This window comes from Pteropus medius, unplaced genomic scaffold, assembly GCF_902729225.1.
Source record: "Pteropus medius unplaced genomic scaffold, Ma_sr-lr_union100, whole genome shotgun sequence".
Lineage (NCBI taxonomy): Eukaryota > Metazoa > Chordata > Mammalia > Chiroptera > Pteropodidae > Pteropus > Pteropus medius.
In genome coordinates, this window is record NW_024349519.1 from 521,088 (window position 1) to 547,547 (window position 26,460).

The 26,460-nt window shown below is 39.0% G+C and overlaps 1 protein-coding gene across 2 annotated transcripts; it reads left to right on the forward strand.

Moving 5' to 3' along the window:
- Nucleotides 1-135: 135 nt before the first annotated feature.
- Nucleotides 136-24,575, forward strand: CERS5 (ceramide synthase 5). 2 transcript variants are annotated; one of them, XM_039882072.1, is made up of 10 exons: nt 136-463; nt 14,367-14,472; nt 15,059-15,189; nt 15,913-15,970; nt 17,683-17,733; nt 18,438-18,530; nt 20,108-20,236; nt 20,340-20,446; nt 21,234-21,390; nt 22,258-22,613. In XM_039882072.1, the coding sequence occupies exons 1-10, from the start codon at nt 267-269 to the stop codon at nt 22,411-22,413; spliced, it is 1,185 nt and encodes a 394-aa protein (XP_039738006.1). In that variant the 5' UTR covers nt 136-266; the 3' UTR covers nt 22,414-22,613. The 2 variants fall into 2 exon arrangements, with proteins under 2 accessions (XP_039738006.1, XP_039738005.1); XM_039882071.1 differs by lacking the exon at nt 22,258-22,613 and adding an exon at nt 23,677-24,575 and having other exon boundaries at nt 151-463.
- The last annotated feature ends 1,885 nt before the right edge of the window (nt 24,576-26,460 follow it).

Genomic DNA, 26,460 nt, shown 5'->3' on the forward strand with positions numbered 1-26,460 from the left:
GTGCGTAGCCAGGGCTGGAGGGCGGAGTCCCAAAACGAGGTGGCCCGGGAATCTGCTATGAGTGAGGTGGGCGGGGAGGCGAGATGGGCGGTGAAGAGGCGCAGCCCAGCGGAGCGGGCGGCTGAGACGTGCCGGGGACAAGAAGGGGCCGGAAAGGGGGTGGCCGCCGGTTCGACCCCGCCCCGGGGCCGCCCCACCGCGGGTTCCGTTGGCTGCTGCGGCGGCAGCTGAGGCTGTGGCGGCGGTGGCCGCGGGGCGGGCGTAAGATGGCGACAGCGGCGGCGGGCGCCCTGGGCCTGCTGTGGGGCTGGCTGTGGAGCGAACGCTTCTGGATGCCCCAGAACGTGAGCTGGGCGGACCTCGAGGGGCCGGGCGACGGCTACGGCTACCCGCGGGCCCGGCACATCCTCTCGGTGTTCCCACTGGCGGCGGGCATATTCTCTGTGAGGCTGCTTTTCGAGCGGTGAGAGCCTGCGAACGAGCGGCGCGGAGGGCCGGGGGCGCAGGCCGGTGGAGCTGCTGCAGGGGAGAGGCCAAGGACCGGAAGCAGACCTGCTGGGGAAGCCCGAAAGCGGGGGGCCGGGGGAGCCTGGGCCGCCGCGCGGGGCGCACGGAGGGTGGCCGAAGTGGTCGTGGAGCCTAAGCAAAGACAGTCTGGGCGTGGACAATGAAAGAGTGAGAGTCGAGAGGGAAGCTGGGCCCATTCAATTTTAGATCCCGGAGGTCGTTTGGGGGGCGGGGGTCTTATAGGCCTCCTCTCAACCTCCAAGGATTTTGCAGACGAGGAAACAGGTTGAGTGTGAGCTGTGGCCCAGAACCTCAAGCGAGGAACAGGAAAGGGCCACGAGAACCCGAGCTAGTTGGGGCCGTGGAAGCTGAGGGGTCACCACCAGACAGACGTTCCAACCAGAGGAGTGGATTCACGGGAATCAAAGATTTGTGAGTTTTGAGAGTTGAGGGAAACAGGATTAGTTAGGCCCTAAGACTTGGTTTGTCAGCTCATAGACGCGCACGCGTATGTGTGTGTGATTAAATAAAATTCCCCCAGAGCCCGTATGAGAGTAGAAATCTGGTAGGAGTGTGGTGTGGTGGAGCCTGCGGGTTCCAAAATATGGAAAGGGGTCAGATTAGTTGCAGAACGGGCCTTGGAGGCCTGAGATGGAAGGAGGAGTGGTCATCTGCAAAGGATGGAGAGCCCTAGGGCCCATTAGAGAACTGCTGCATTGAGCCAAACTTGTGAGTTTAACAGAATCACAACATACTTTGTCCCTCCCCGTGCTGTTGGGAAAAATGATTTCATCTTTCTTTGAGTGACTGGATCGTATCTACCGTTTAAGATAAAGATATTCACTAAGGACTCGATGTGGTGATTTTGTGGATAATGTGGACTTGTGGGTGATTTTGATCAAGCGTACTCACTCCGGAAAGGAGACTTCTTTCCAATAGGTCTCAGGTAATGAGGGTGGCACTTTGACATCCTTTGTTCGTTTGGCCTTTATCTAGAGCAGGAATGCGCTCAGATGAAAATTCCTTGCAGATAAAACAATCTGTTCCTCTAAGAAAAATTAATACTATCTGTTTTGGATTAGTTCTTTGATTTGCCTACTATTTCTGACAATCTTTTTTAAATAATATTTGTTATGTGTAGCTAGCTGGTCATTCATCCACAGTGTTTGTATATTGTCATCAGAATGCTCTGACGGACTTCAGGTACAAAAATAAAGATGCTTTTAACTGAAGCAAATGAAACCCCAAAATCGAAATGCCTTTTGTGGATCCTTGGGAATTTAGTGCTGCAGTTTTTAAAGTATAGTCATTGTATTAATATTACTGGGGTGGAAACACAAACCACTTGTCTCTCAGGGGTAACCTTGATCCAGGTACTGTTTACCTTAGCATCTATATATGAAGATTGAAAAAAAAGCAAGACAAAGGAAGGACTAAAAAGGAAAATACACAATTCAAGACCAAAAAAAAAGTTCATTGTCTCAGGAAAAAATTCTGATGAAAGCATACTCTGATATATTTATATGCTTCTCATATAAATATATGCCAATAAATATGGAAATTTCTCCACGTTAGTGATAAGATGAAGTAACTTGTTGCTTATAAACACTCATTTTATATAAACATACATATATCTTCAGATTTCCAAAGAGCTCCCCCAGATAACTTAAGATTATATATCCCCTGGCAGAGCCACTGGAAAAGATCCTTTACCTGTGGGAATTCTATCTGAATGTTTCTATGGTGCTCCAGTGTCAGGGGAGTAGGGGTGGATGGGAATACTGAGCTGAAAGCATTCTGGTATGATATATCTTGGCTAGTAAGAACAGTACCTTGTACATCTCATGTTTGATCTTAGGAAAGTTTAACCTTAGAAGCAGTGTCGCTATTTTGTTTCTCTTTAAGACCTACTACTTTAGTTAGCAATAAAATTGACTGCTGGATCACCAGTTCTTCTCTTGTTGCACTGGTCTTCCATAAAGGTAATAGAAGCCACTCTTAGAATTTAATAAAAGATATTTCAGAAATATTGCTGCAGAAATATCCCTGCAGCTTTTCGAAGTTTGCATACTCACTTGGGAGAAGAGCTAGAACCAAGATCTAGATAATTTTCCCCAGCCCTTGCCACTGTATAATGGTGCCATCTTTTTCCTGTTCCTAAACTCCCTTTCAAGAGTTAAGATTTAACCTCCTGTTCCTAATATTCTGGGATTTGGAGAACAAATCCATGCCCATCTTATTCTTGGTTACTTAATGTGTTTGACTTGAACTTTACATTCTTTTTGTTTCAAATCGTCCTGCATATTTTAATGAATCTTACACTATGCCCTTTGATAAACTGTATCTGTTTGTGTTGTTTTAAGACTCTCCTAAAGAATAAATATAGAGTTTACAATTTGGTCTCACTTTCTTTTCCTTGTCATCAACCGCAATGAGCATTTATGTTTTAAGTTCCCACATTCCCTGGAGAACTGCAACCTTATCTAATAGGGATGTCTTGAAAAGCTATCAAACCATAAGTAAAGTGTTTATATCTAGCTAACGATTTTGCTAAAGAACTGCAGATAGGAGAAAATTACCTACTGAGGAACAGTGACTTTCTTTTGTGGGCCTCTGCTGACTATTTGCATTATGATGTCCTGCACCTTGCAAAAATGTGTTGGGTATAGCATATGGTCAGTAAATACTTACTATTTGAGAAAGGTCCACCCTCATCTACTCAGATGATGGGAGGAGTAACCAGAATCTAAATCTTCAGCTTGAAATAGATGTTTGGCTTGATTGAGAGGGGCAAAATTATAATTCCTTTTTAATATCATTTTGATCATTGAGACCTAAGGGAAAGAATGGTTCAAGCTAGATCTGCTATGTCTTACTTAAATTGAATCTTTAAGATAAAATTTTTTGAAATTTAATATCTAGTCCCTTGAGCACTTATTCCTTAGAATCGAATAGGAGCTTGAGACTTAATATTGACACCATCAAAATGATATGGGCTCATTTATTTTGAATATGGCATTACAATAGGAGCTTTATATTGCCGGAAGAAATTTGTTTTGTGAATTATACAAGAGATAGATTAGAGCTCTCCTTGGCCACTCTTCTCTCTCGTTACTTCTAGGGCAACCTCACTTGGGTGTCTAAAGAGCCTTCTCAGTACCATGCTCTCTCCCTGGGGACTGAATGGACTCACTTAGTGGCCTGTCTTGTAACTGGCAACAAGTGTAGTGACTCATTTTTTGTGTGTGTACGTTTCATAACCACTCATTTCATCTTCCTCTTGTAAACCTTGCTACCTCCGCTGCCCTTTTTTCCTGTTCTCCCCCACTTTTGCTAAGAAGAGGAAGAACTTTTTTCCTCTTCCTGACAGGTCTGCTGCTCCCGCTCCCAGATCTATGTTATGTCACTGCGTCGTGACCCAATATTAGGAGGTCTTCCAAACAGGAGAGAAAGGCTTTGGGAAGAATGGACATAGCTGCTGACTTAGGCTGTAAGGGAGACTGCCCATTCCACTGCATCCCTGAAGGTGTTCTGTTGGGTATTATCGAATTGTAAATCATAGAATTAAATCTGGTTTGTAGATCCAGCAGAGCAAGATTGAAAAAGATGGTCACATGACCCTGCCCTTATCTAAGAATCCAACTCTTAGTAAGCTCCAGATAATCAGAAGCCTTATGTGTTTCTCCTCTCTCTGGTAAAACTTTCTCTAGCCCTTTCTGCACAGGGGGTATTGATGCTTTGTAGACAACTCTGAATACTATCATGCCTGAGGTCAGGTTCCTGGCTTATCCCTGGAGACAGTATATTTGGCACTGAAAAAGAAACAGGTCAGATATTTTTGCTTTAGCCACTTCCTGAGTCAGAAAACTGAGGTCTCCTAGATGAATATAGGAAGAAATTCATGAAAGAGGAGGCAGCAAGTGAAATCTGTACTCTCCTTATAGAGTGAGAAGGCAGAGATAATACCTATTTTGGCTTCCTCTCTAGAGGTATTTTTAGACAGATAAAAGCTGCCTTTTAAAGAATTCACTGAGTTTTGAGCTCTTCTTGCTTCAATCCACTCCTCCTTTATCTTTAGGGAAGTTAATTGAGGTGTTACTGCAAAAGGAGTTAACCATAATCACATCTAGCTAAAAAACAAAAACAAAAAACCTGAAATTAGTTTTCTTAGATATGAAGGCAGTTTTCCTAGATATGAAGAATTCTCCCAGAATTATCTAGAGCTGTGCTGTCCTATACAGTAGCCACTAGCTGGTACAGTAGCTGATAGTTTGGGGGGATTTCAAATGTGACTAGTCAAAACTGACATGTGTTCTAAGTGTAAAGTACACTCTGAATTTCAAAGACGTAGTGCAAAAAAAAAGTAAAATGTCTTAATTTTTAACATTGATTACATATTGACATGATAGTAATTTGGATATATCTGGTTAAACAAAGTATATTACCAAAATTAATTTCACCTCTTTTTAACTTTTTAAAATATGGCTGTTAGAAAATTTTAAATTATAAATGTGGCTCACATACTCTATCGAGCAGTTCTGATGGTAGTAGTTCAAACAAATACCATAACCAAGAAGAGAACTGTAATATGGTGTAGCCGTTAGCACATCTACTTTACACACAGCAGGTCCTGAGTTCATGCTCCAGGGGAGCCACAGTCCATTATCTACGGCCATGCCACCCTGAACAAGCCCGATGTCTGATCTTGGAAGCTAAGCAAAGTCGAGCCTGGTTAGTACTTGGATGGGAGACCACCTAGGAAGACCAGGTGCTGTAGGCATAAATAATAATAAAAAAGAGAATTATAATATAAATTCTCATTTGATTCAGTGTTTTAGGACCAAGAGGTTATCAGTCCTAAGTATTTTGGATTATGCTTTAAAAAACAAGTCCTTCTTTAAAAACAGTAAAAATGGGATTTCTAAACTATAAAGCATTTCCTGAATGATTTAAATAGTTATAGTCGATTTTGAGTAATCTTTGATTGACAGTGCCTTTAGCCAAGCTTTGCTCTGTAGTTTTGCTTTTGCGCATATATCTTCTCAATTGAGTAGTTAACGCTCTGTAAACAAACAAGTTGGACAAGTAGTTAAATGTGCATGGGATGTGCAGTGAGACTAATCACACCATTATATTGCTTCTTAAAATTACGGAGTTTCTTAAAAAGGGTATTCCTTGTAGGGTTTAGCTTTGAGTAGTGTCAGCATTTGTAAGAAGTCTCTATTATAGGCACAGAGGGTCTCAAACTGAATCAAATTGCCGGATAGCAAACACTACCAAGGATAAAAAAAGTGAGTAAGTCACCCTTAGGAAGAAAATCAGTGGTTAAAATACAGTGTAATAAATATATGCACAAGGATAAGTTATGGGAGTTTGGAGGAGGCAGACTCAGTTCCTTTGAATGGTTGTTAACTAAAGTATAGGCTTAATGAATGTCTCACTAAGAAACAATTATTTCTTGGACTATGAAGGATAATAAAAACTTCAGAGCTTTTTGTTAACCTTTTTTTCTAATACACTTATTTGGCACGCCCGTATTCATGTGTTTCTACTTTATGCAAATGCATTAAGTTGTATAATTGCTCATCCGTTTAAAAAAGATAAATATATTTAACGAAAGAAATGTATGCATGTAGTCAGAAAAGGGAGAAATTTAATTTAAACAGTGAGTGTCTCAGGGACTCCCAGCTGTTCTCCAGTGGTACTTGGAGAACTGTTGTTCTATAGCAAATGAAATATTTACTAACTACTATACAATAAAACTACAACCTAGTCTTAAATTAGTTTGTGTCTGTCTGAAGCATTCAAACATACATACTCTAAGTAATTATCTCAAGACTTATTTCCCTTATAATAAGTGTAAGATGTAAGCAGGATCGTGGTCCTTCTTTCTCATCACAGTACCAGTAGATAAATTAAATTGCACAGGTATTAGTCATAATATTTGAAGACCCTGTTATAAGTCTAAGTGAAGATAACTTTCCTGCAAGTAGAATAAGGAGTAAGAGATAATTTGGTATAAATACAGTGTGTACATTGTCATGGTTTCAGACATTATATGTCATAGAGGTCATTTTCTTTTTAGTCTGTTTCTGCTTTAAGCAAATTTGCCAATTAAAAAATATAGTCCTTAAAAAAAGCTGCAAAAATTACTTACACACAGACCATGCAAGATACGTTGAATTTGGTGGTGTAAGGGTGCTGGAAAGTGCAGTATCTTGTACACAACAAGCACATATGTGTACAACAGATATATACAACACATTTGCCTGTACATAGTAAAAACCCCATCCTCTTAAGAATTTAGTCAGAAAAATACACTGGCATGGATGCATATGTATAGGGAATATACAAGATAATGAATGACTGGGAGTCACCAGCACATAGTATTAGTATAATTTAGTAATTCTTAAATTTTTTGTTCTCAGCATGCTTTTTCACTTTTAAAAATTATTGAGGATCTCAAAAGAGCTCTTGTTTTTATGGGTTACATATGCCTATCAATTAAAATTGAGAAATATAAGAAATATATTTGTTATTTCTTTAAAAATAAAAACAGTAAACCTATTACATGTTAACATAAGTAACCTTTTTGAAAAATAATTATATTTAGTGAGAACAGTATTGATTATACATTTTTGCAAATCTCTTTATATTGTCTGGCTCAATAGAAGATAACTGGATTCTCCTCACTAGCTTCTGAAGTCAGTCTCTTGTGATATGTTGTTTTGGTTGAAGTACATAAATAAAAGCTGGCTTCACACAGATACATCATTGGAAAAAGGAAGTATGTTTTCTTTCATACTATACCAAAACACAGGTAGTAGTTTCTTAAAGGTTGGTTGCATTGTGTAATCTGAAACCATACCGATGAGCTTTTCATTCATGTTAAAATTCATTGGTCTATCTTACACTTTGAATGGATATCATGTATTGATTATTTGAAAAATACTGATTCACTGAGTTATATAGATCTCTCAAATGTAAATACATTTCATTATACAATATTAAAAAATTATATTAGTTACTCTCATTGTAACCAATCTCATCGGAAAGGTCTTGAAGTGTTGGGAAATTGTCAAGCTCAAAAGCAGATGTAAGTTCTTTAAAATTCTAATTTTCACTTGAAAGCTTGAATTTTATCATTGGTAACAATATTTGTTTTTTGAAGTAACAGGCTTATTTCATTCATTTTCAAGAAAATGTTAAATATCGGGTATGAATAATCATAGTTTATCTGTCGGTCATTCTTTCAAGTAAAAATGGCGTTCTTTGAAAAAAAGGGATTTAGTTAAACTTACAACTTAGTCAACCAAGTGCATTTCCTTGAGACACTCATATATATACTTTGGTATGAAGCAAAAGTGCTTTCTGTGTACTTCCCATTTTATCACAGAATACTTTTTAGCAGTGTACTCAAGGGTTGAGGTTTAATAAAATTAATCATTTTTATTGCTTCATCAAGGACATTCTTAAGAAACTGGCTTTTTTGTTTTTGTTTTTAACTAAGAATGCAGTGAGGAAAACTACAATAACTACTACAGTTTGGTGCCACTGCCTTAATGTATGCTCAGGTGCTGCAAGTTTTACCCACAAATGCTTTGTACCATCATTGCAAATATCAAGACAGTAACAAAAGCAAATAATGTCTTAATATTATTATGAAAATTGTTTTGACTTTATGAGCCTCCAGAGAGTATCTCAGGAACCCTCTGGGTTCTGCAGACCATACTTTGAGATCTACTGTAATTGAGTGAGATCACCCAGGGTGTGAGAGTAAGAAGATAACCCACATAGAACCCTGAGGAAACACCTTGGTTTAGGAAAAGGAAAAGGAAAAAGAAACCTAAAAGGAGAAAAGAGGTATGATAGCCATACAGTATTTGATAATAGCATTTAATAAGTAGTTACTTACTTTGTCCCAGGTACTGTTCTTAATACTAAACATAGTAACTTTATGAAATAGGCAGATACTATTGTTATCTTCATTTTACAAATGGGAAAACTGAAGTTCAGAAAAAGTTAAGTACCTTGTCCAAGGTGACTCAGCTAGCAGTGCATACCAGGCAGTGTAGTTCTATTGCCAGAGAGATAGAGAGAGAAAGCTAGGAAGAGTATGGCAGTAAGGAAGCTAAGAAAAGTATATTTACAGGAGGAGGGCTTGGCCAATAATATAAGATGGTGCTGAGTGGTCAAGTAAGATACAGGACTGAAAAGCATCTTTTTGATTTCACAATAAGGAGATCATTGATGACTGGCAAGAGCAAATCAGTGGAGTGTAGGGACAAGCCAGATGAGAGAGTGAGGAGGGTTGAGGAATGAGTGGGAGTTAGAAGGGAAGTCAGGAAAAGAGGTCTTCTTCAAGAACTATAGTTGTGAGATGGGAGAGAGCCATTTTAAGATGGGGAAAACATGAGTATGTTTAAGGAGAGAGTGAGGCTGAAGATAATGGGTGGAGGGGAGGAATAAATAGTATGAAATTTCTTATCAGGAAAGATTAGAATAGATCTAAAGCACAGGGATATCAGTTTCAGACAGAGTGGTTCTGATGAGGAAGTTGAAGGCATTCTTCTCTAACGCAGATTCTTGAGAGTCTTGGCTATTTCCACTTCTATCTTCCTCCTCCTTCTGTCTTTCACTGCTGTAACTCATTACTCTTTTTTAGAGTCTCCATTTGGTGAATGTTACCACAGAACTCCAAATTGCCAAATCTAGTGGGTACTGAAATCCTTTGCTTACTTCGATCTCTTCCTCATTTGATAGGACCCCACCTCTGACCTTCCGGTCCCCTAAATTCACTTTTTATGCTGGTTGTTTTCTAAGATTCTGACCTTAGTTCTCTTCTCAATTTATATTCCTTTCTTATGCAGTCACGTCCACCCCCAAAAGTTTAGCTGCCTTTTTTTTTCCCCTTGCTTTAATCCCCGCTTCCACCCCTGACCTATGGATGTTGCCATTTCCCCTTAAGAACTGGATCTCTGAAGGCGGGGCATCTCCTCCCACACGCTCTACCACCTATATTCTCATTCTCTTGCTCGCTCTTTTTCTTTCTCAGATCTTGATGTGTATATATCTTACTCAAGCCCCTTTTTCAAGTTTACTTGCCTACTAAACAGTTCCATTTCAATGACCAATGGATACTTCAAATTCAGCATACACACAACTCATCTATCACTCCCACATCTGCTTTTCTTATTCGCTGCTTGGTTGAGGCACCATAACCAGTTTAGTTTCCCAAGCCAGAAACATGGAAGGTTCACTTGACTCTTTCTTTTCTTTTGCCTCTTACATCTATTCAATCACCAAGTCCTGTCAATTTTACTTCCTCAGCATCTCATGAATCTGTCCTTTCTATTTCTACAGCCTTAGTTCAGTGCTTTGTCACTTATAGCATGGATTTTTTTTTTTACAATAGCTAATGAGAGTTCTTTACTAATATACAGATCCATTCATCTCTTCTCTGCCCCCAGCCTATAAAGCCTTTCAGTGACTCTCCATCAGCTATTAGATAAAGTTAAAGTTTAGCATAACACACAAGGCATCTGTGATCTGGCCTCTAACCACCTGTATAGTTCTTTACTCCTGTCACTGTCATCATCCCCACCCCCAGTTTATACATTGCACAGTTCTCTAAGTGCACTTCGTTTCTTATCTTAGTTTTAGTACATGCTGTTCCCTCTGCCTTTTTACTTTCTTTTCTTTCCACCCTACGGCAGCCACTCAGATTTTTAATGTGATTGGTTTAATAAAAATTCAATTGTACAGGGAAAGGACTTTCTGAATCTCTGTTCTGTGGGACTCTGCATTTGCCTCTTAAGGGTACATATGTCTCAGGGGAGAATTTTCAAGTGCTGCTTATGTACCTAAGGATTAAAGTCTCTAAACAGACTTCATTTGGCTCTAATAATCTTTATTTAAACATCTCAGCGCTCTCGCTCGAGCTCGCGTGCGCGCGCTTTCTCTCTCTCTCTCTCTCTCTCTCTCTCTCTCTCTCTCTCTCTCTCTCGCCACCCCACCCTCTCTGTGAGGGGAGCTGGAGGAAGAAGCATTCAGGCAGTTTAGTTACTCAATACTCTTCACCTAATGATACACCGTCCTCATCAGTCTGTATAAGACTTTTTTCTTTTTATTGTATTTTTCCCTTCATCTCATTACCTATTTTAATTTCTTCGATGGTTATTTTTCTTTTTATATATCAATTTTGACACTTTATATTTTTCCAAAGATTGATCTAAGCCAATGCTTCCTAACTAAATTATGTTGCTACACACATAGAAAATAATATGTACATTGCACACAGGGGTATATGAGGTCAAAGGCTAAGGGTTTCTGGCTACCACAGGCCCCATAGACCACCCTGAGAACTAAGAGCAATATTTCAGCATAAGTATAGCCCATGATATACCACTTGAGAAGCTCGATCTAGACTTTCTCATATATTTATGTATAGTTCATATCCATAAATGGTGTTCTAGTGAATCACATAGATAGCATTGTTAGTATAGCTCCTGTCTCTGGTATGAAAAAGCAAAGCATTAACTTCACTTTAACTAACCCAGGCTTAGGTCAGCTGCTGCCATGTACCTGGAGGCCAAGAAAAGGGCAGAAGGACATGATCTCTACAAAGCAGGACCGATATATTACCATCAACTTGGGTCTTTAGACTCATGTTCCTGGATGCCAAGTGGAAAGGAGCACCTTACCATTATGGACCACTAAGTGCCTACTTATTCAGCCCTGCAGGCAAAAGGAAGTCTAGTCTTACAAATTATTTTAAAACATAATTGATCCTGGAGAGGACAGAAAATCCCAAGTTTGATTTCTCAGTGTCATCCAGCACAGCAGTTTGTAAACTATGTCAAGAATCCTTTAGTCTTAAAAATTATCAAGGACCTCAAGAGTTTTTGTTTATATGGATATCATCTATCAATAGGTACTGTTTTAGAAATTAAAATGGAAAAAAAAAATTAATATATATTTATTAATTCTTTTACAAATGAAAATAAGTTGATTATATTGGTAATATAACTAATGTCTTATGAAAAATAACTATTTTCCAAAACAAAAAAAATTTGAGAAGAATAGCATTATTTTATATTTTTGCAAGTCTCTTTACTGTCTGGCAGCTGTATTCTCATGTCAGCTTCTGCATTCAGTCTTTTGCAATATGTCATGTAATCTGTGGAAGATTCCATTGTACACTCATGAGAGAACGAGAGAGAAAATAATTATTATGAAGTTACAGAATTATTATGAGAATAGTTTTAACCTTGCAGACCTCCTGAAGGGGTCTGTGAGACCCCTGGGAGTCTCCAGAGTATGCTTTGAGAAGTGCTGATCTAGTGGAAAGGATGAATACCCGGCTCTTTGTCTGGAGTTTGACAACCTAAATACTTATTTTATAAGTTATACTAAATGCCAGGTAAATGATGTAGAATGAATGCATGATCAAGTCTGAACTTTCTCAAGAGTTCTGATTGAAAATAATTTACTTTCTTCATTAAGATAATTCATTAAGTGCATAAATAAATCTGTGTATTTAATTTCTTTTACCACAGAAAAATTCTTTTTCAACCATAAGTCTGTATTTTTGGATTTGGGCTTCGTGATATAGTACAAAATAGATGCCCATTAAATATTTGTCAAATACATAAATTTTCTTAGGGTTTGTACAGCTGTAGCTGACCGCCAGTAGCTTTATGTCTTTCATTGAACTCTGAATTAATGAGGGCAGGATGTGAGCTAATGACAACTGTAGGGACATTAAGTTCACTCCAAAGTCCAGATAATAAAAAAAATTATCTTGGCTCCACCCAAGTGAGCAGAGTACAAACCTGTCCCTGTTGTATGAAAGAGGACTTCTTGGTCTTTTTGCCTTCTACCATAGATACCATCAGGGAGTTCTCAGACTGAACTATTTACTAGGTGTCAGATACTGGGCTAAGCATGCATCATGTGTCATTTCATCTTTAAAATGAACTTTCACAAAGTCTCTTAGCTGGTACAATCTGTCTAATTCCAGTGCCTTTAGTCACCTGAATGCTTCTGGATTAAGTAAGAGACCTAGATTGGGGGTAAGAGTCAGAATTGGAAAGGCTGGATTTTGGTTTTGGATCTACCTCTTCATATAATTAATGTAGATGAGAGGAGACAGAGAGAGACGATTCAGTGATCTTGTCTCTGATATGGCACCAACTCGATGGTGAAGAATGACTGCTTTAATTACTCTTCTGGATACTGATCAATCCTGGGTCCAAACTGACCTCCAGTAGAGCAAGGGTGGGATTTGCTGGACCTGTCACTTCTCAGTTACTGAGCAACTACTGAGCACAGAACCTCGGTAGATACAAAAGCAGTATTCTTTATGTATTCTCTGTGTTCACAATGAGTTTAAACATGAATGAAATCTTAAAATATTTGTACACAGAAAATATACCAGGAAATATATGTTAAAGTATCTACTATCATTGGCCTTTGAATGTAACTTTTGTTCCACCTGTGTAAAAGAGAGGAGAGAATAGATTTCAGTGGCTAACTTTGTGTCCTGAATAAAATATTTCCCCATGGCTCAAGAACTTTGGTGATAAGGGTAAAAGAACTTTCTATAGAGGAAAATGATAAACAAAGTTTCTTAGTCTCCTCCCTTAGAGATAAATTCTGGATTCAAATGCAGACCAAGAAAATAGGTCAAGAGCACTCCATCTTACGTCTCCCCTTCATAATTTCATTATGGGACTCCCTAAGATGCTAAGAGAGCTAAACCTGGTTTTGACTTATCCTCAAAGTGGCTTATAGAGCTTTTCCCAGAGCTGAGTGGTGCTCACAAAACTCTATGGTTGTGGAGGAACAGAAGATCTTTCTTGAAGAACCAGGAACTAGTTTCTCAATTTTCAAAGATATAAAAGTTAGAAATTAACTGCAACCAATGGTCATACTATGGAATCTTAGATATAGAAAAAAATCTTAGAAATCATTTCATACAACCTATTTTAGATGATGAAACCAAGACCCAAGGTTTAAGTGACTTGACCATTTATTTGACTTATTATTAGTAGTAGATCTGGGATGAGAACTGAGTAAATAGGTAATTTCCTTTTCACTTTTACTAGTTTCCTGATTTCTTTCTTCAGGGCTCCTGAAAGTAAGTATTTCCATAATCTTTTTATTAGGCAAGAAGGTGGCTGTGACCCAGGATACTTGTATTTAGGAAGAGCTCAGTCTCAGTTTTACTTTTCCCTCCAATTAAGATCAAGATGATCCTTCAATATAAGGAAAGCTGTTGAGCACTTCCCTTGTGCCAGGCTTCATATATGTGTTATCTCATCGAATGTACAAGATTCTCGTAAAGTAGACCAGTACTTCTAACATTTTAATGGTCATATGAATTACCTGGGGATCTTAGTAAGGCAGATTCTGATTTTGTAGGTCTGGGATGGGGTTCGAGATTCTGCATTTCTGAAAAGCTTCTAGGAAAAGCCAATAATGCTGTTAGTCTATGGAACTTATGTTGAGTAGCAAGGATGTTGATATTATCTTCATCTTGAAGATGAAAAAAACCTGAGATTAAATAAACTGCTCGAGTTCATACAGGTAGTAAATGGCAGACTAGTGGTTTGACTCTAAAGCTCAAGATATGATAAGGGAAGCCAGGGAAAAATGGAAAGAGAGCTTATGGTCCAGTATTTCTTAAACAGGTCACTTCTCAAGTGAGTCAGTGACAGAATCCAGGACGAAATCAAAGTCCTGGCTCCCAGCCAGGCATTTCTCTTTTGTCCTGCCATTAGTCCCTTAATCAGGATCTTTCCTTCATGCTTAGAAAACCATATTTAGATTTGGCTTTTGGATTTTCTCCATTACAGGTTTATTGCCAAACCCTGTGCACTCCATGTTGGCATCCAGGACAGTGGTCCTTATCAGGCTCAACCCAATGCCATCCTTGAAAAGGTGTTCATATCTATTACCAAGGTAAGTAGGCAGAGAAACAGAAGATTCATATGAGGGGTTGCCCCCCAGGGCAGGGGAGGATAGAGAACAAGTATCTCCAAGGATAAGAATAGGATAGAATGATCTTTCACATTTGAGTACTCCATATAGCTATGAGGAGAACTTTATCTCCTCAGGGAAATAAAGACCTTTGGGCCAGGTTCTAAGTCAAGTTTACATACATTTGAGTTTTAGACCTAGCAGGCATCACCACCCCTCCCTGCTCCAGAAACACATATCTTGATTTTGTTTCTCCCTGCTCCAGTTTTTGTCATTACCTAGTTGCGTAATTAAGATGTGGAAGGTACTTTGTAGTTTGGGTTTTTAATATATTTTTTTACTCAGCTTGGGCTGGAGGGAGAAGACCAAACAAGGATGTGGACAGGTGAGTGATAAGGTCCTTGATGTGTGAAATAGGACTTCTTACTAAAAATGACTTTGGTTGAAACCTAAAAAGATAAACATCACTTAAGCACCGTAGTCATCACCCCTTTGCCACTCAGTCAAAGGGATTTAATGAGAGATTTGAAGAAAAAGCAATGTTCTGATTCTGGTCATACATCTACAGCATCCTGATGAGAAAAGGCTGGAGGGTCTGTCAAAGCAACTGGACTGGGATGTCCGAAAAATCCAATGCTGGTTTCGCCATCGGAGGAATCAGGACAAGCCCCCAACGCTCACTAAATTCTGTGAAAGCATGTAGGTGTGCGGAGAGAGGTGGGGAATGAGGAGAAGGGTGGGGTATGACTGGACTGAGGTTTGTTGTTGTTTTTTTGTTTTTGTTTTTTTTGGAAATCACTTCTATTGTTAGGACAGCAGTCAAATATGTGGAGGGGTGACTTATAGGCAGGAAAGAAGAGAACTGGAAGACTGGTCACCCTTAGTTTCTTGGACATGCTTGCCACTAAGCTAGATGTAGTTCCATTTTGTTCACCTTTCCCAAATAGATTGGGAGTGAATTCCTGTAATTGCACTTATGTAGGTAGACATGCACACCCTATACACCTTGATAGCAATAGTACCAGCTTGCTCTAAATCGACATTTTGGTTGGAAGCATCCCTTTTCTGGACATACTATAGTTGATTTTACTGAGTTTTTACTAAGTACTCTCTGGACACAGCACTGTGTTTATCATTGTCATACAAAAAAATATATATATTAGGCCCTATCATCAAGGAGTCTGATATGGAAGAAAAGTAGACTAAAGCCAGTATACAATTGTGAAATCTATTTTAAATAGAGGCTGGAAGATGTCTCTGTCTTTTTGGCTTTTGAAGTAACAGTATTTGTCCTTATTCTGAGGATTTATCTTCTTTCTCACCAGTAACCGTCATCACCAAATCTGCTGTCTTGACTTCTTTAGTCTTAAAGACTTTCTTTTGAATGAATATTCATCTAACCCCTATTTTTTGCCCACCCAGGTGGCGATTCACTTTTTATTTATGTATATTCTGCTACGGAATTAGATTTCTCTGGTCGGTGAGTCTAAATTTTTTCTGTCATTTGTTGAGTTCTAATCATGCCTACATCTCTAGAGATAAGTGTTAAATACCTTAGATCTTTATCCCCTCCCCCCTTTTTTTTCCTCTGTGATGCCTATAGCCCAGGTTTGTATGCTAAATAGATTGTCTTCTGTGTGGGGCCTGACTTCAGTACCCTCATAAAACTACTCTTCTCCCCTAAATAATGCTAATAATAATAATTAGTATTGATTAAACGAGCAGAGTACGTGATGGTTTACAAAGCACTTGACAAAAATCCTGTTCTTCCAAGAAGGAGACAGTTGCAGAAATGGAATTAGTAACCAACTCTTTAAAGTGGTTAAAACAGATATTATTCCAGTTTTTCATTTAATTGTCAGATTCAAAGAAGAATTTCAGGGTTTTTGATTCCTGATTCCATCTTTTTTTCACCATACCACACTGTTTTTATCTAAATGATATAATTGAGGCTTCAAAATACATGAGGCAAAAAGATGCAAAACTGAAGGAAGAGGATAGACAAATATACAATCATAGTTGGAGATTTTAATACTCTTCTATTGGTAATTGACTAAATCACTAGACAAAAAAAATCACCAAGGCTATAAGGATTTGAACAACACAGTCAACCAATTTGACCTAATTGATATTTATAGAACACTACACCAACAGCTGAAGAATATATATAATTTTCAAGTGCACATGGAACATCAACTAAAATAGACCGTATGCTAGGCCATAAAATAAATCTCAGTAAGTTTTAAAATATTGAAATCTTATGAAATGTATTCTCAGACCAACATAATGGAATTAAATTGGAAATCAATAAAATATCTAGAAAATATTTGGAAGTTAAATAGTTCTTCTAAATAATCCATGTATCAAACAAGAAATCAGAAGGGAAATTAAAAAGTATTTTTGAATTGAATGATGCTAAAAATGCCAAAATTTGTGGGATGCAATTAAAGCATGCTTAGAGGGAAATTTATAACTTTAAATGTTTATATTAGGAAAAAGAAAGCTTTAAATCAGTGATCTAAGTTTCCACTTTAAGATCTGGAGAAAGAAGAGCAAAATAAACCCAGAGTAAGTTAAAGGAAAGAAATAGAAAAAGATAAGCAAAAATTAATGAAATAGGCATTAGACAGACAATGGAGAAAACTAATAAAGCCAAAAGTTGGTTCTTTGAAGGGTTTAATTAAAGTTGATAGACCCCTAGAAAAAAAGAGAAAACAAATTACCAATATTAGGGAGAAAAGGGGATTATCATTACAGATCCTGTAGACATTAAAAGGATAATAAGGCAATATTACAAACAATTTAATAGTAATAAATTTAACAACTTAGATAAAATGGACGTAATTGAAACTACATTAGAAATTTTTACTTTTGACTTTTGAATCTTTGGCATGGAGATCTCAGTTGTCAAATGGAATTACTGTCTTCCTGCCTCCCCATCTCCTATATCCCAGGTGGTGATGATTCCAAAAACTATCCTATATACCTCAAAGCATAGGTTTTCTGTTTGTAATCACACTTTCTTGTTCTAGAAGAAAAACCTAGTCATTTACTGACTCTTTCAGGATCCCTAAATTCTGCCAAGAGGAATTCCTTTTTCTTTCCCATCTCTCTTTTGCCCATAGCATAAAGAAAACAGGATTATATAGGTGAGCCAGAGGAGACTGATGTGAATTATCTGTTTTCTCTTAGTCGCCTTGGTTTTGGGACACCCGACAGTGCTGGCATAGCTATCCATATCAGGTAGGATCTGAACCCTTTCAAAACAAGGAACTTTATGTGTGTGTGTAAGGTGGGTGGAGAGGAGTGCAGTCCCAGGGCAGATGGCACATTTCCTTGGTATTCTTGAGGGGTTAGGGGCTGAATCTCTTTAAGACATATCTTCAAGATATCTATTTTAGGGCCCCCATAGCTGTGAAATCCAGTGATCTTTTTGTTCTAGTTCCCTATTATATTCAACCTAATTGGGTTTGAAAAAAAGCAGCTTCCTAGCACTTAATGCAGTACTTTCTGGTTCAGGTGTCCCTGTGGAATCAAGGGTAACTTGGAGTACCCTTAAGAGCATTTTGGTTCTCATATATATACTGGGAAAATGTCAGGTGTCTGCTAACAGGATGGAAGAAGGGAAGGCCTGAGTATATTTAATCCCCTGAAAAGCATTAATTGTCCAGAATTTCAAATACACTGATTTGATTATGATATAATATGTGTTAACCTTATCTGATCTCTAAAAGATGAGAGCTAAAGATATGTATGTGAAAGGGCAGGGGGAAGAGGTTTAAGCCTCCACATCAACCTAAAGTCTGTTAGCTATTGCAGATTTTAGAAGATAGGGAGGAAAGATATCTAATAATTTTGGTTATTGATCCTCCAAGGCAGAGAAAGTTGCAGAGACGGAATGAATCTTTGACTAGCTGGTATTCTGACTACTTCTTTCTCTCTTCCAGCCTCTCACAAGTGGGCTTTATAACTATTATATCATGGAATTGGCCTTCTATTGGTCTCTCATGTTTTCTCAGTTTACAGACATTAAAAGAAAGGTAAGAATATTGGCTCCCTCTGTTCCCTAACTTCATGCAACCTCATTCCTAGCAGCTATCATTACTGCCATTGTGATGGATTATCCGCCCTCACTGGGACCGCAAAAGAGGGAGAAAGCTGGTTTGATGGGACTATTAGCTCTTTGTAATGTTCTCAGAAATGAGTCTTGACTAAAGATGAAGTATCTTTAAGGCATTCAGAGTAGCCAGGGTGAAAACAGTTAACCAACTAAGAAGCATATCCTTTTCTTTATTTTTCTTCAAGGTTCTTACTTGTATAAAGCTCAGGAAACTAGTTAGAATTAGGGATAGCAAGGCCCAATCCACGAAAAGGCCTGATTCCAGAAAGGCAAGATCTGGCTTTTGTTTGGCATTAGGGACCTTTGCTCTCTCTCTGTTCTCCCTTCTTGGTGACTCCACTTACTCAAAGAATTTCAATTGGAAGGAGTTTTAGATGATTTCATTTACCTTTTTCTTGCTGTTGATTAGGAAACAAAGATTCAAAGGAGTTGACTTGCCCACATAATGACAAAGTTGGAAATGACTTTTTTAATAAGCAGATAGAAAGGGCAGAATCTTTACCTCTTATTGGTGTCCAACTGACATAATGTACTTCCAGCAGCTCTAACACTAATCTTTTACTAACTTGTGGTTATCTTCGGTGAGGAAAACCAAGGTTACCATATATGAGAATAGACTGAAACTAAGGTGGGTTATTAGTTGTTGGAAGCTTGATACTCTCAGATGCCTTTCACTCTCCTATGGTCAGGAGATACAGGTCCCCTTATCAAAATTTTATTTTAATACATGACACATATATAAAAAAGTTTGCAATATATATGTAGGTTTTAAAACATACTATAATGTATACTTGTAAACTCACCCCCAACTCAAGAACTAGAATATACCGTTTTATCTGTCTAAGTGGAGAATGTAGATTTTTCATCTTTGTTTCTCTGACCCAAATTCACCTGCCTTCTCCTACCCTCTGTCTCTCACTGGGCTGAGAAGTATTTATTAGCTATGTCCAATAATTCAGATGTTTAGAGATTTCCCCAGGTCTAACCTTGGCATCTGAACCAAGAGGAAATTAGAGCTTTAAATGTGAAAATAGGAAGTGCTTGCAGTAAGATAAATTATTTAGCATTTCTCTGAAACTCTTTAAAAGAGTTTAGCTTTGCCCATCCACAAACCTCTCTTTTCTATTAGGTTCCTTTGGTTGAAATTTCCATCTTCAAAGCAGAAGAGTCTTAGAATCTCAAGAATATCTAAGGCTTATTTGTCTGACTACCACCTGGGAAATTATTTCTAAGTGTTAGCTCAGCCTCCATGCTCTACATATTCTGCAACTACCAAAGAAAATTGTGCTTTGAGATATATTAATGTAGATTATGGGTCAGTCAATGATGTAGAGAGTTTGGGGTCAAATGCTAGGCAGCTCCTTAATGGAGAGTTTAAACAAAATGAGACTTCTGAGGGTAAGATAAGATCTTCAGAGGACAATGCCGGACATTGAGTTGGCTAGCATCTCTGTGGCCTTGCCCATACCTGCCTCTTCTATTTCCATTTCTTCCTAGGACTTCCTGATCATGTTTGTGCATCACTTGGCCACCATTGGGCTCATCACCTTCTCTTACATCAACAACATGGTTCGGGTAGGAACTCTGGTCATGTTTCTACATGATTCCTCAGACTTCTTGCTAGAGGTAAGATACCAACCCCTCTTTCCTCATTATTCCTCTCTTTCTCTTTGCTCCTATCTGAGAACTGGCTTTCTCTTCAACTCAATTTTTATCTTCCCTTTTCCAGGCAGCCAAGCTGGCCAATTACGCCAAGTATCAGCGTCTTTGCGACACCCTTTTTGTGATCTTCAGTGCTGTTTTTATGGTCACTCGTCTAGTAATCTATCCATTCTGGTAAGTGTTAGAGGCTGTGGAGCTGTGTCAGATATGTAGCTCATGAGACCTTTTGTCAGTTTAGGGAACAGACCATCAAGAACTTTATTGCCCTGCTTTTTCCTTGGCCTAACTTGACCCTTTATGGACTCTCAGGACCTCATTTACCTTGCATAATATTTCTAGTTAGATGAGATCCAGGCTCAGAGCATCCAACTCACTTGGCTGTGGCTTTCCTGACTCATCTCTGAGGAACAGTCCTCACTTCATGCCCAAGTAACTCCTTTATCTTCTTTTGTGGCAATTACAAAATTCTCAGTCTCTTCTTGCTTGTTTTCCTACTCTACACCTTCTCCCCTACACTCACTTTCACACACACACACACACACACACACACACACACACACACCTCTCACTTCTACAATCACTACCACGTCAGTGATTCTTTGGGTTGGAGATTTTCCTTAGTCTGAGGTAATTAGTTACCAACTATCCTGTATGTGTCTAAGGGTCTGAGTAATTCCTAGGATCATGATTGAAATTGCTGTCCCAATTGTGTGAAACTGCATATTTGAAGTGATTAATAATATAACTTATTCCATCAATTCCTAGGATTTATAAATCTTCCCCTGTCTCTAAAGATAGAAAACTCCATAGGCCCCCTTTCTTTATTCTTTTCTCCCTGGTGCTTCAGCTGGTAGAGCGTATGGGGAGAGGACACACAGGTTCTGCCTCCCAGGGAACTCAGCCTCATCCCTGTCTGCCTGGCCCTGACTCTAGAATCTGACCATTGGCCTCTCTCTTCTAGGATTCTGAACACGACCCTCTTTGAGAGTTGGGAGATGATCGGGCCCTATCCTTCCTGGTGGCTCTTCAATGGCCTTCTCCTGATCCTACAGGTTCTGCATGTCATCTGGTCCTACCTAATAGCACGAATTGCTTTCAAAGCCTTGATCCGAGGAAAGGTGAGGATGAAAGATGGCTTCTTTCCTTGGGGCTAGGTAGAAAGAGCTGTATTACTCGATAGACCTTCTCTCTCATTCTACCCTAGTGAGCTCTATCTACACAAGCAAACCCAGAAAAGCCTACAGCTCCTGAGTTTTTACCTTCTTTATGAGTATTTAACCTTTTAAGACTTAGATGTAAGAGAAAGGATCTGCCTTCTTCTTTTCCCTTAGGAATGACTTGTTAAATAATGAACAGGATTAAGTTTTAGAGATGGCCTCAGCCACTTCCTACCCCTTACCAGCTTATTTCTGTGGATTTCATATTTTCATTTTTCAGCTGGGGAGTCTTTTTTCAAAGAAAATCATATACAGAGCTCCAAGATACAAACTATATAGAAGCAGAGATTGTCTAGGGAGTGATGTTAATTCATAAGCTACCCCAAGATGACCACACTGTGATGTTCAAGATATGGCTTGTGTAAGAGACTAAGTACTGGTCTCACCTGTTACATGAAGCAAGAGTCCTAAGTGAGATGGATATTTAAGGTTTCAAATACCCATCTTATTCCCAGAGCCCAAAAGTACAAAGAAAGGTGTCATTTAATGATAAAATGCGTAAGTGAATCTGCGTTCTGAAGCAGTCAGGCTTTAATAAGCCCAAGGGCTGGGGATTAGCCTTCAGTAATACAGAATCCCAAGAGGAAGGGACTCTGCTAGAGGACACACTCTAGGACAAAGGGATGAAATGTTACCTGGGTATATATGATCTCTTATTTCACTGTTCTTATGGCTGCAATTGGTTACAGAACTTGGCTCAGTATGCCTACACATTATGCTGTAGCTACTGGACATCTTTTTTCTCCCCTACTTTTCTTTCCTGACCAGGTGACTTATCCAAGAAGGATTAGACCCAGACTCTGTACTCTCCACTCTTTTCTCACCTCCTTCCTTTTTTCTATGCCTGGTGGGAGCTGGACAGTTTCATCTCTTGCATGTAAGTGTATCTGTGCTTCTAGTAGTCAGCGAAGCATATCTGTCTGAATGTGCTTCTCTTCCTTCCTGCTTTCCTTTCTGCCCCGTGTTATCTGAGAGCATGCCTCATCTCCTCACCCCGTGGAGCCATTGTTGACTAGAGCTCAAGCTGTCACATTCTTTTTCCTAAATGGAGGCAAGAATATAGTCTACTGGTTTTTTTCCTTTCTGTTTTTCTTTCCCCTCTCCCCCACCCATTTTTGAGCCTCCCTTTACCTCAAATCTAGAAACATTCTACTCTGGTAGAAAATTCTTAAAGATCAGGTAATCAATTAGTTACCTGGTTTCAGAGGTCAACAACTCTTATAAACCATAGAACCTTAGAGCTAACCAAAGCAAATGCCCTACTTCTTTGGCAACAACAATTGTAGTTTTCCTTCTCACTCCCTTCTATTTATTTATTGAAACAGCAGAAATTTATTATCCTTTGGTTCTGGAGGTCAGAAGTCTGACATAGGTCTCGCTGGGTTTCTCTCTTATTTTTTATGGTTCATGGTAGAGAATTTTAAATTCTTTGCTTGATTTGCAGAGTAGTTTAGATTTGAAAACATAACTCTAATCCAAACCCTTCATTTGAAAATACAAAACAAAAACGCTAATGTTAAGCAGTAAAGATTCACAGACAGTAGCATGATTGGGACTTTTCTCCCTGACTGCCAATCTGCTTTTCTTTTCAGCCTGTGGATCTTGGGCATGCCCATGTTACATGAGAAAAGTGATCTTGCTACTGGGAAGGGGAGAAGATTGGAAAAACAGTGTCATAGGGTATTGATAGTTGAGTCCACGAAGAGCAGAACTACTGAAAAAGGCCCAGTATGTTTCAGCTTTGCAGACAGAGCAAAACTCAGGATAAACAATATGAGTAACTACAGTGGCCACAACCACCAAAAGATAGAGGCAATGAAGACAACCATATGTACTCTTCTTGTTGGCCTTTTCTGTTTTTTGAGGTGGAAGAGAAGAAAGGGTGTGTGGCTTTTCCCTCGAACCTAAATCAAGACTCTGATTGATTTCACCTCTCTTAGGCTGGTCCTGAAAGATACACCCCTCTACCAAAGCAGCCACTTATCTCATAGAGAACAGAATCAGAGGTGATGAGAGAGAAACGCAGAAAGCAGACAAGGGATGTTCATAACAGTAGCCATGGTCCAGATAATATTTTTAATCAGGTGCCACCAGAAAGTAGGCCATTTTGGAAACAGCATAGTCTTTCTTACAGTACCCCAAAAGGTCTATCTTCACATTTTCTACCTTTGGCCCCATGGCACCCAGGTGTCTAAGGATGATCGCAGTGACGTGGAGAGCAGCTCAGAGGAAGAAGATGTGACCACCTACACGAAAAGGCCTTGTGACAGCAGCTCCAGCAATGGTGCCAATTGGGTGAATGGTCACGTGGGAGGCAGTTACTGGGCTGAAGAGTAAGATGGTCGGTATGGGGACTTCAGCACACATGGACTTGTAGGGCCACTGACAGCCTACTCCTCTTGGGCCACCCCACATCTAAACTCCTGTGACTAGGAGTCTGCAGGGCACTGAGAAGAATCACAGAAGCAAATATTTTCATTTTTTTGTTTTTAAAAAACTTTGCCATTTTGTATTTAATAGCCTCCAGGTTTTTTCAGTAATATTATTTGCTCTGTGTGTATGTTTGTGTGTGCGTGTGCATGTGCATTTGTGCATATGCGTGAGTTTCATTGCCTGGGTTGGGGCACAATTCTGGACTGCGGCCATTAGGCCTTGCCTTGTCCCCTTTGAACTCACCTCAATCCCAGTTTTGGCTGCATCTTGAATTATGCTGGCTCTGGACTGTCCCCTCCCTTGTTGCCCATGCTCTTGAGGCTCTGGCCATCTGAATGGAGCAGCCGAATTCAACTACAGGTTTCTGCACTGTTCCTCCTTTGGAGCTGGAATATTTCTTATGAAGTTGTGTAGAAACAGACAACCATGGATGGATGGCCAAGATCGTTATAACCCCTAGCTAGATCCCCTTCCTACCACCTGCCAGTGACAGGGACAGCTGCTGATACCCTGCTCTTTACTCAATGGTACGCAGGGAGTGGGGGGTGGGAGAGGGTGAGCTGAGGGCTGGAGGAGGACAACAGCCACTGGGTGAGCTGTTAACAGTTTATACTTTTGTTTACTCTTCTGTGATTAAAAGTGCTTCAACCCTCCTCTGCTGTCTCAGTCTCCCAGTGACTCTATCCCCAATTCCCTAAATCCATAAGCTAATTAAGAATTTTTTTCAGGTCTGATTCCAGATGTCCTTGTACACAATATTTTCTTTACTGTGCATGCTGGGAGGAGAATGCCTAAATTTCAGGACTTCATGTTTTAAGAAAAAATAAACATGTATAGTGGACACAAAAAGTACTGAACAGATAAAAACATATACTTCATCAATACAGAGACTGCCAGTTAACATTTTAAGACTCCAATAAATGAGTCTGGCCAGATGTTTTCTCTTTTACTACTCTTTTCTCTTTTAGCCCATGGAGAAACAGTCTTCCTAATCCAGATTTTTCTCTAGTTGCGGTCTTGGCACAATTACCAATAGTAATAACCATCTCTCACGATAGTTTTCCATTTAGTGAATATTCATATTATCAAATATTTCCAGATGCTCTTGTGTACATTCAAACATGGAGTGCTTCATTGTCAGGGAGATGGATGAAAACTGAAAGAAATAGGTTTTTCTATGAATCATGATGTCCATTGACATTATTGGGATATTGACCCTACTAAACGTACCTTACTGAGTGTCTGGATTTTAAAAAGACTATGGGCCATGGGAAAATTTAAGTTCTAAAAAATTTTACTTAGTTATTTAGTCAGAGATGGTCAGGAAGACTAAAAAAGACTAAGGAAGATTTAGATTTAGTTCCTCAACTTTTGCTATATTACTAAATAGACTAGTAATTGTAAAATACAAACAAAACGCTTTCGAAAGTCAGACAAGATATATATTTTGCCTTCTGAATTTTAAACAATTGCTTTGCAAATGTAATGTTTTAAAAAAATAATAATCTGGGTCTGTTGGCCTAGTTAATCTGACAAAAGATGTAACCAAGTGCAATAATAAAAATAATAATAGCTAACTCATAGCTCTATTACATGCCAGGCACTGCATTAAGTACTTTACATAAAATAAAAGTGAAGCAAAAAGAGATTAACTTGCCTAAGGTCAAACAGCTAGTGAAGAGTCAAACCCAGTGTCTCTTTTTTTTTTTTTTTTTTAAGGCAATGACCTCACAGACTGCAAGGATCTTGTCAGTTTACAATCCTTTATTTTTTATTTTTTACGCCTACAGCACCTGGTCTTCCTAGGTGGTTTCCTATCCAAGTGCTAACCAGGCCTGATCCTGCTTAGCTTCCGAGATCAGGCGAGATCAGGCTTGTTCAGGGTGGCATAGCTGTGTACAGTGTTTCTGTTCTTAACCACTATACCACTTCCCGGGACTTCATAATGAGGAAGAACAGATGTTGATGAGACATTTAACCATAAGCATAGACTGATTAGAGTTGACCTTGGATGAGTGAATTGAGATTAGGGTCAATTATACGAACAGGGTCTTGTTCTGAGAAGGAACTCTATACAAATAGATGGAGTAGGGGGTGAGACAGTGCTAAGGGATTTGAATACTAGAAGATAATAGTGTTATTGGGGCAGCAAGATTGTCATAAGGCTAGTTTTATAGATGGCCTGGGAAGATTTCATGCCTGAGAGGAAGGACCCAAATCAATGGAGAGCAGATTAGATACAGACTCACATCATCCTTACCAGAGAACTAGGAATATAGTTCTCTTGTAAGAGAAGCAAGGCATTACCTTTCCTCCATTGAATATGAATGGGTTTTAACTTTATTATTTATTGAAAAAATAAGTTTGTGTAATGCTTTACCGCTTAGAAAATAATTTCACATACATCAAAAAGTGAACTTAATACTTCTGTTAAAGTAGGGATTATTATCCCCATTCCATAAACGAGTGTTGATTGTCTATTACTATGTAACCAATCACCCTGAAATACAGTGGCTAAAAAGAACTCTATTTCTCATG

What these genes read in the sequence shown, in the direction of transcription:
- CERS5 (XM_039882072.1), top strand. Translation starts at nt 267, where the DNA reads ATGGCGACAGCGGCGGCGGGCGCCCTGGGCCTGCTGTGGGGCTGGCTG. An exon ending in GGCATAGCTATCCATATCAG is followed by an intron (nt 17,734 to 18,437) that starts GTAGGATCTGAA and finishes TCTCTCTTCCAG; the next exon opens with CCTCTCACAAGTGGGCTTTA. An exon ending in TTACAGACATTAAAAGAAAG is followed by an intron (nt 18,531 to 20,107) that starts GTAAGAATATTG and finishes ATTTCTTCCTAG; the next exon opens with GACTTCCTGATCATGTTTGT.